General features: G+C 36.3%; 1 protein-coding gene across 4 annotated transcripts in view; it reads left to right on the top strand.

Moving 5' to 3' along the window:
• The window catches only part of LOC106880479 (sodium-coupled monocarboxylate transporter 1), a 177,370-nt gene that overhangs the window by 93,241 nt on the left and 73,725 nt on the right, over nt 1-10,404 (top strand). For all 4 annotated transcript variants that reach the window (XM_014930424.2, XM_052966176.1, XM_014930423.2 and 1 more), the window contains 4 exons: nt 509-624; nt 3,014-3,081; nt 6,916-7,002; nt 7,262-7,437. In XM_014930424.2, the coding sequence (XP_014785910.1) occupies nt 509-624; nt 3,014-3,081; nt 6,916-7,002; nt 7,262-7,437 (447 nt within the window). The remainder of the gene's footprint in view (nt 1-508; nt 625-3,013; nt 3,082-6,915; nt 7,003-7,261; nt 7,438-10,404) is intronic.

The raw sequence follows: 10,404 nt of genomic DNA, 5'->3' as shown, positions 1-10,404 counted from the left end.
AAAAAAGTGAAACCGGTTAAGTAAATAAATATTTTAAAAATAAGTGCATTTTCAAACCATCTTTCATATATATTTCCACTCGTACGGTATTCCACAACTTTACTTTATTATATATATATATATATATATATATATATACACACACGTGTGTGTGTGTGTGTATGAGGTTCAGTGTTCTTTGTTTTCAATCATCCATGGACACATGTCTTACATAAGAAATTACTATTTCATATGAAACAGGTGAAGATTGACAACAGGAAGAGTAGTACTAGACACATATTTTATTTTATCAACCCAGGATGAATAAAAAGCAAAATTGACCTCAGCTGAATTTAAACACTGATCACAAAAGTCTGTAACTATATATCACAATGTTTTTCCTCTCATGCTCAAACAATTCTTTGTTGCAAATTGCCTTTGATGTGATTAATATTGTTAATGTTTTTATGTCTTTTAATTCCTTTAGCTATTTATTTTAATCATTATATATTTTGGGGATTTATTTTAGTACAATTTCATCCGGATTAAATTCACTTTCTACTGTAATCCTTCAAGATGTCATAAAGGCTTATATTGTGAAGGATTTACCTGAAAAAAAAGCAACTATTATTTCCAAAATTCTAGGTAAGTAGAATGCCGTAATGTTTTTGAAAACATTTCTATAGATTTTATTATTTCTTTCTACAATCTATTTCTAAAGTAAATGATTTAATCCTTTTGGTATCAACTCACCTGAGGCTACCTTGAACCTGTGATACAAAATTGGACATTTTGAAGTGTTTGTATTTAAGCTTAAGCTTTCTTCAGCATTGCAAATTATCAGGCAATCATCACAAATTCTTGTGTCATGAAAAAAGCACCCATTAATATTGTGAGACAAATTTTTGGTTAAGCCATGTTCCAATCTCCCAGCTTTATTCTTAAATGATGTGAAAAGGTTGCATGAATGAGTGTGCCAAACGGGCTTTCACTTTTATATAAGTACAAAAACTATAATTGCTAGTCTCTTACACAGTAAAATTTACAATCTCCCTATTGAAAAGTGCTGTAAAATATTCCCTTTCCTGTGATGATGGCTGTATCTATGCAAAATTTATGAAACATGAATTGACAATGTTTGTTGTTTAAAGGCTAATGTTGGAGAGTTCAGTTATTTCATTAAACCTTTCATAGAGAATGAACTTCATTATAAATATCATCACAAAAGAATTAATGCTTTGACTTTTATCTTTTACTTGATTCAGTCATTGGACTGCAGCCATACTGGGGTACTATTTTGAAGGGTTTAGTTCTCAACTGGAGGTTTACAACTGGGGTCTATATGGCTCTTTGGGGCCAATATAAGATTTTGCTCTTAAAATACACAATATTTTAACAATTTTTTTTAATAGAATTCCTAATAATATTTTATTATAAAAATATAACATGATTTTTTAAAACATCGAATGAAACCAAAGGGGTCCAAAGGTAAAAATGGTTGAGAAACAATGATTTAATTGAACAAATTGACCAAGTACTTATTTTAAAGCCAGATACTTACTTTATCAGTCACTTTTGCCAAACTGCTAAGTTATGAGGATATAAACATACCAATGCCAGCTATCAGTGGTGGTGGCAGAAAAACCCAGACACACACAGACACACATATAACTATACACACACACAAACACACACACATGCTCGCACACACACATGCTCGCACACACACATCTATATGCAACAGGTTTTTTCAGTTTTTGTCTAACAGACTCACTCACAAGATTTTGGTTGGCCCACTGCTAAAGCAGAAGACACTCACCCAAGTTTCCACATAATGGGACTGAACCTGGAACCATGTGGTTAGGAAACAAACTTCATACCACACAGCCACACCTGCACCTATTTTACTGGATTTTCAAAATGATTTTTCACTGCTTTGGGTAATGTGTATTAAAAATTCTAGTCATTGAGAAGACCCGGCAAGACAAGTGAGACCATAACCCATGGCCTTTACCAGGGGGTGTAGCCAGCCCGCTTGTGCGTACCTTTCCTTCTTTGGACACAAAAACCCTGCTTGCGAAGACCTGTTGAGGCAAGTGAAATTGAAATTGAAAATTGAACCAAATTCGTTGACTGGCACCCATGCCAACCTTCCTTCACTGAACACTAAACTCAGCTTGCGAAGACCTGTTGGGGCAAGTGAGATCGAAACTGAACCAAATTCGATGACTGGCACCCATGTCAGTGGAGCGCTAACAGCAACATCTGAGCAGGATTACTGCCAGAGCAACGGTCTCACTTTCATGCCGGTGGCACGTAAAAAGCATCCACAACACTCTCAGAGTGGTTGGCATTAGGAAGGGCATCCAGCTGATGATGATGATGATTGCAACTCTTGTTTTGTGTTGCTCTTATCTTCAAAAGAGTTACAGAAAACCAAGCTTTGGATGACTGGCTGAAGGATTAAATGGTTCTCATACCATTATTAGTTCACTACTTTGTCTACAGTCTATAACATTTAACCCTCACCATTTACGTATTAACCATGTTGTGGATGGTATAACCAAACTGGTACTGACCCGTTATATATGAAGGGTAAACAGAAACAAAACCATTATCATCATCACCATCTTCATTTAATATTCAACTTTCATGTTGGCATAGATTAGACAATTTAATATCAGGACCCAATGAATGAGAGGACTATGTCATGCACCAATATCTGTTTTGGATGCCCTTTCTAATTCCAACCACTTTACGGAAAATTTTGGGTGCTGTTTTTCATGAAACCAACACTAGCAAAGACTGACTTGTAACTTGCAAGACTAAGGCCCTTAAGTGGCTCCTATAACTGGAGGAGAACTGTAAGCAAATTTATATGAAATAGCATTATGCCCCTGTTGTGCTCTTCACAAACCCCGATGTATTTTGAGTAAATGCAGTAGCTGTTATGTGTAGTTTTGCAATGAAACATAAGTGAAAAACATGATTTTTTTTCTTCATATACTTAATAAAATGTTCTAATTTCTTCCAGTTCTTGTTCTTGGAATTGTATGCCTTGCTTTCGCCTACGTTGCTTCTCTTCTTGGTAGTGTGCTACAGGTAATATTCACTTTTATGTACAATATACTACTACTACTACTACTACTACTACTACTACTACTACTACTACTACTACTACTACTTTTAATTTATATCTTGTGGCAAGCTGGTAAAATTGTTAACATGCTGGACAAAATACCTAGCTGCATTTCTTCCAGTTTTATGTTCTGAGTTCAAATCCCACCAAAGTTGATGTTGCCCTCCCTCCTTTCAGAGTTAGTAAAATAAGTACCAGTACTGCACTAGATTCGATAAGATTGCTGGACATGTGCCAAAATTTGAAACAATATTATCCATATATACCCCTGGTTGTGTTTTTGCAATACAAAACCTGCTCCTACTTGTTTGGACACGAACTCACCAGGAGGCATCTGACTGAGCATATAAAATGTTCAGTAGGTAGTTGACACCCGCAGCTAACAGTTGCATACTGTCCTTCTCTTCCAGGTCGTGAAAGCTTACCATAATGTTTATTCTAAATACAGTGAAATTTTTAAGAGTTCATTTTTTTATGGGCATATATGGGTTACAGCAACTGACTGGTAGAATTGTTAGCCCATTGCACAAAATGCTTAGCAGCATTTTTTTCTAGCTTTACATTCTGAGTTCAAATTCTGTCAAAGTCATCTTTACTGTTTGTCCTTTTAGAGAGACGATAAAATAAATACCAGCTGAGCACTGTTGTTGGCACTCCGTCACTTACGATGTCGAGGGTTCCAGTTGATTCGATCAATGGAACAGCCTGCTCGTGAAATTAACGTGCAAGTGGCTGAGCACTCCACAGACACGTGTACCCTTAACGTAGTTCTCGGGGATATCCAGCATGACACAGTGTGACAAGGCTGACCCTTTGAATTACAGGCACAACAGAAACAGGAAGTAAGAGTGAGAGAAAGTTATGGTGAAAGAGTACAGCAGGGTTCGCCACCATCCCCTGCCGGAGCCTCGTGGAGCTTTAGGTGTTTTCGCTCAATAAACACTCACAACGCCGCCCGGTCTGGGAATCGAAACCGCGATCCTATGACCGCGAGTCTGCTGCCCTAACCACTGGGCCATTGCACCTCCACCAACTGAGCACAACAGCCTATGTAATTAACTATACCACCCATCTCTCCCAAAATTTCAGGCCTTTTGCCTATATTAAAAAGAATGCATAAGAGCCAGTGTAATGTGCTCTCGAGGGCATAGCATAAGTTGATGCTACAAAAAGTGTACTCTACTGAGGCATTAATAAATTAGTATGTTGCCATTCCAGAGATAGTTTTTGCTGATATGTACAGCGTACTTGGAATATTTACACTACAAGGATGACAAAGGCCAACATTGTGCTACAGAATTAATAAAGAACCATTGTACAAACAAAACATTAAGATGCTGATTGATTATTCTTTCTAATTTTGGCACAGGGCCAGCAATTTTGAGGGAAAGATATAAGTTGATTACATTGACCCCTGTACTTGACTGTGCCAGTTTGTTACCTAAAGATGAATAATGATATTAATAATGGTTTTAAATTTTGGCACAAGGCCAGTAATTTTGGGGGAGGGTGTAAGTCAACAGGTACTTTGAAAGGATGAAAGGCAAAGTCAACTGTGGTAGAATTTTTACCCCCCACTTTTTTTTTTAGCTTTCTCATAAACCCTCTTATTTTATCATTCTTGTTTTAGTACTTTAAAGTAGCTGGCAATTAGGAAGGGAATGCAGCCATAGAAACCAAGCCAAAGCTGGCATTGTGGCTTGTTACAGTTCTGCAGCTCATTGGGTCCCATCAAATTGTCCAACCCATAGCAGTATGGAGAATAGACATTGAAAGATGATGCCAATGAGGGTAAAGTAGCAGAGAACTAAAAGGAGAATGATTAAATAAGAGGGTTAATGAGTAAGCTAAAAAAAGGGTAAAAATAGAGCTATAGTATACTATACAAGAAAAACCACTACATGGGCAATATCTGCAAATTTTAAACTGAATGGAAATAAAGAAATATTGCTGCAATGGCCGAGGAAAGCAAGACAAGCATTTTTTATTGTGACATAGAATGAAAGCCTTTCTTCTGGAAGCTGGCAAAAACATGTATTGAACCAGACTACATTATGCAGCTGCAGAATATGACAGAAACGTTAGCACGCTGGGCGAAATGCTTAGCGGTATTTCGTCTGCCATTACATTCTGAGTTCAAATTCCGCCGAGGTCGACTTTGTCTTTTATCCTTTCGGGGTCGATAAATTAAGTACCAGTTATGCACTGGGGTCGATGTAATCGACTTAATCCCTTTGTCTGTCCTTGTTTGTCCCCTCTATGTTTAGCCCCTTGTGGGCAATAAAGAAATAAGAATATTCAAAGATTGGGAATAATTGTTCACATTGCCTCTGGTTGCCCAGTATTAGCCAAGGAAGAATAAATCGTCAGGTGTACACTGGGAATTATACTGGTATTATGAAATACCAAGAGTACAGTGTTGGCATAATAATACACCAACAAAAATAAAAGAAAAAACGAGGGAGGGGTCAGAGAAAGATAAAGTGATGGCGATACCCTGATATATGGCAAATCTATACAGACACGAAGATCAAGGTTAATTAATTGGATGTTGTTAAAGATCACAAGGAATGGATGAGACAATTAATTAAAATATCAGTCCCAACAACTGATAACATACCTCTCAAAGATATAGAGAAACAACAACAGCAAAACGTCATCATCATCCTCATCATCATCATCATCATCATCGTCACCATAATCACCATAATCACCACTATCTCCACAATATGCATGTTTTGTAATACATAATTGTTCCTTATTGACTGAATAGAAAATGGAATGCCAACATGAATGACAAAAAGGAAAGACAGTGCTAATACAGAAAGACAAAGGAAAGGGACAAGAAAGTCAGTACTTATAGGCCTATTACATGCTTACCATTAGTTTGGAAATTAATAATAATAATAACTGGCTGCATTGCAGAAGAAGTGTAGAGATTTCTGGAAAAGAAGAATTTATTACCAATTAAGCAAAAGGGATTATATTAGGTGCTACCTGGAAAGAGAAATGAAAGATGGTGGGGATGAAGTATCAGGGTAATAGTTTAGTTATTGAAACACAGTACTGGACTGCTTATCTGGTTTCCAGACATCCAGAATTTCCTGAAATCTAGGAGTGCTGTGCAATATCATGCAATATACTGCACCCTATATTGAGTAAAGAGACCTTTTTTGCAGGGTGTGTTAATTTGCAGAAGGTGTGTTAAGAATCGTTTTGTTTTTTACATACTCTGCTTCAGAACTGTATTAATTTGTACTTGTTTCTGCTAAATAAAATCGTGTTCTTTACTATTCTTTGTTTAATTTTCACTATACTGTTTACATGGAACAGTATGATATATTTTAAGAATTTTTAAATGGATTAATAGATACAAACAGGTTCTGCTTTAACCCTTTTGTCACCATATTCCTGTCAAAACAGACTGCTTTTGTTTCTGTTAATTTGAAAATAATGAAGAAGTTAGGAAAATAACTTGTCATTATTAATCTGTTGTTTGAATTATAAATTAACATGGAATTTTGATGGAACATTTTAATTTAAACAACTTTAGGCATTAAATTTGTATCATATAAACAAGCTGTTCTCAGGCAGCATGATGTCAAAAGAGTTAAAGGCGTTTTACTTGGAATCTGTTAAATACAATTTAGTTCTTTACTTTTCATAGTTTATATTATATTTTTAGCATATATTTAGCTGTCTCAGAAATCTGGAAAATTCAGAAACTTGAGATACTTCTGGTCCTAAGCTTCTTAGGTCTTTGGTCTGATATTGTATAATGTATTTTTATGTTTCAGGCAGCATTATCACTATTTGGTATCATTGGAGGACCTCTGCTTGGGATATTTGTCTTAGGCCTGTTTTTCCCTTGGGCAAACAAATGGGTAAATATTTATTTTTTGTTCATTTCTTTTTCTCATTTTTTAAAAAATTTCAACTTTCATTTATGTCAGCATATTTAAAAAAAATAACTTCTGAAGGAAATATTAAATGAAGAAGACTGACTCACTATTTTAAATAGATGTGAATTTGATTGAATTGTGAATTGTGTCATGTAGAACATAAGCATTTTAATTTTTCAAACTGAAATAAATAAATTACATGAATTCTAAATAGAATTTCACTTTACCATTTTCCATTCAGGGTGCATTCAGTGGTTTATTTACTGCTCTCACTGTCATGTTATGGATTGGAGTTGGTGCACAGATAGAAAAGTATCCAAACCCTACTTCTTCGATTTCTACATCTGGCTGCAACTGGAACCTGACCAAAACAGCTCTAAGCACAGTAACAAACGCACCTGCAAACATAACAACATGGTAAAATATTCTCTTTCATGCAGAGAGAATCATTCTAAGCAGTTGTTTCATAATTTCTATAAAAATTCTAATCAGTTTAGTTTAGATACACTAAGAAGTTAATGTATCTATATGCTTGTCTGTATGTATGTACATATACACATACATATGTATGTATGTAGGTCAGTAGGTAAGTAGGTAGGTATATATATGTGTATGTATGAATGTCTGTGGAAGCGCAATGGCCCAGTGGTTAGAGGCAGCAGACTCACGGTCATAGGATCGTGGTTTCAATTCTCAGACCGGGCGGCGTTGTGAGTGTTTATTGAGCGAAAACACCTAAAGCTCCACGAGGCTCCGGCAGGAGATGGTGGCAAACCCTGCTGTACTCTTCCACCACAACTTTCTCTCACTTTTACTTTCTGTTTCTGTTGTGCCTGTAATTCAAAGGGTCAGCTTTGTCACACTGTGTCATGCTGAATATCCCCGAGAACTACGTTAAGGGTACACGTGTCTGTGGAGTGCTCAGCCACTTGCATGTTAATTTCATGAGCAGGCTGTTCCGTTGATCGGTTCAACTGGAACCCTCGACGTCATAAGTGATGGAGTGCCAATACATGAATGTCTATGTAAATATATGTATGTCAACGTGTATGTCAGTATGCATGCATGTAGGTATGTATATGTGAATGCAAATGTGTATGTACATATGCATAGAAAAATATCTCTTACTTTCCGACAGAAACTATTTCCCAAAGATATGATTTTTACATCTTATTTGTGTTGTGATATAAAAATTATTGAAACAGCTGTAGGAATGAATATTTTGAGATATTATCGATGTTGTTTACTGTTATTTTTTGATAATGCACAATTACATATTTACAAGGGGAGCTATGGTGTGGGCCAAAAAAGCCCTAGATATTCCTCAGTATCATCTATATATGCATACCTTAATCATCTCAAAAACAATTGTGTAGATGCTATTACAAATCCTGTCATTGCAATGCCAACATTATTTAACACATAATCTAGTCATTATGACATAGTGTATATGAACATCGCCAACATTTTACATGTCTATTTCTTTATGCATGTATTTATAAAATTGCATAGCTATTTCCTTTATATACACCAACAGTGTTTTATGTAATCATGACAGATATGATTTGCAAATAGCTGACTGGCTATGAGAATTTTTCATGTAGATGATTAAAATATTTCTTAAAGGTAAAACAGTCTTTAAACAGTGTAGAATAGTGTGGGATTATATATGCTAGGGAAGGGGGTATGATGAGATAATGTGACCTCCACATAACTGCCAATGTACTTTTTTTTACATCGTTTTACGTCCGCTTTCCATGCTAGCATGGGTTCAACAGTTTGACTGAGGACTGGCAAGCCAGAAGGCTGCACAGGCTCCAATCTGATCTGGCAGAGTTTCTACAGCTAGATGCCCTTCCTAACGCCAACCACTCCGAGAGTGTAGTAGGCAGTTCTGGCAACGACCACGCTCAAAAGGTTTTTTATGTGCTACCTGCACAGGAGCAAGTCCAGCGGCACTGGCAACGACCATGCTCGAATGTTGTTTTTACATGTGCCACCAGCACATGTGCCAGTCAGGTGACATTGGCAACGATCATGAAGTAATTTTTGAAAAGATTTTCATAACAAGCCAGACGTTATTCTGGCTTGTTTTCAATATTTGATTATTAATACCAATTATTGTGCCTTGTGGTCTTATGCTCCAATGATTTTTTAGAAGTCTGGTATTTATTCTATCAGTCCCTTATACCAAACCACTAAGTTACAAGGATGTAAACAAACCAGTACCAGTTGTCAAGTAGCAGTAATGCACAAACACCGTACCCACACTGCCCACACCCATGCAGTGCTATTCTAAAAGCATCCAGCATACACTGGAAAGGGGTTAGTGTTAGGAAGGGCATCCAGCCAGAGAAACCAAGCCAAATCAGACTAGAACTTGGTGCAGCTCTCTGGCTTACCAGCTCTGGTTAAATCATCCAACCCATGTCTGTGTGGAAAATGGACATTAAAAGATGATGATGTTGATCTTATATATATATATAGATGTGTGTGTGTGTGTGTGTGTCTAAGGCACATGGCTCAGTGGTTACGGTGTTGCACTCATGATTGTGAGATCATGGGTTCGATTCCCAGACTGGGTGTTGCATTGTACTCTTGAGCAAAGCACTTCATATCACATTGCTCTGTGATCATTTCGTCATCTGACATGTGGCATTCATTGCACCTGTCAATTTGATAGAGGGAATGAGCATATGTCTACACAAACATTTGATCATTATAAACAAATCATCTGTGTGGTTGTTCGATAAGAAATTGTTAAGCCCTCATACATCATCTAATGACAGGAGAGTTGATCATATATATATATATATATATATATATATATATATATATATAAAGAAGACTTACTTGCAAAAAAGGACGTGTGCGTTCAATAATGTAATAATACAAAGAATATATATACATGTATACACACATATATGTACATACTTACATCTACATGTGTATATATATGCATATCAGGGTACAGGACGTTAGAACAATGAACTACAGACAACGGAACGAACACATAGGAAAACGGAAAGCCACTTGGAATATTCCTTCATCAGCTGCCTCCATTCTAACCTGACGTTTCGACACACACACCTATATATATATATATATAATGTACTGTTCCATGACGTTAAGGTCAACAATAAAAGTACTCCATCTGGTGAGAGATAAATATTATCTAATAAACTCAATATATGTTTTTATGGGCTAAGGTTAGTTTCATGTGCTTACAGCATGCTAAACAGTATTTTTGAACACATTTGGAAGTGCCTGATGATTGTGCTAGGACACCAGATGTATTAAAAAATACTGTTTGGTATGCTCTCAGCACATGAAACTAATAGTAGTACATAAAAACATATATTGTGTCCATTAAATAATATATAT

This window comes from Octopus bimaculoides, chromosome 3, assembly GCF_001194135.2.
Source record: "Octopus bimaculoides isolate UCB-OBI-ISO-001 chromosome 3, ASM119413v2, whole genome shotgun sequence".
Classification (NCBI taxonomy): domain Eukaryota; kingdom Metazoa; phylum Mollusca; class Cephalopoda; order Octopoda; family Octopodidae; genus Octopus; species Octopus bimaculoides.
The sequence above is the reverse complement of the archived record's forward strand: the minus strand, read 5'-3'. Positions and strand labels throughout refer to the sequence as shown.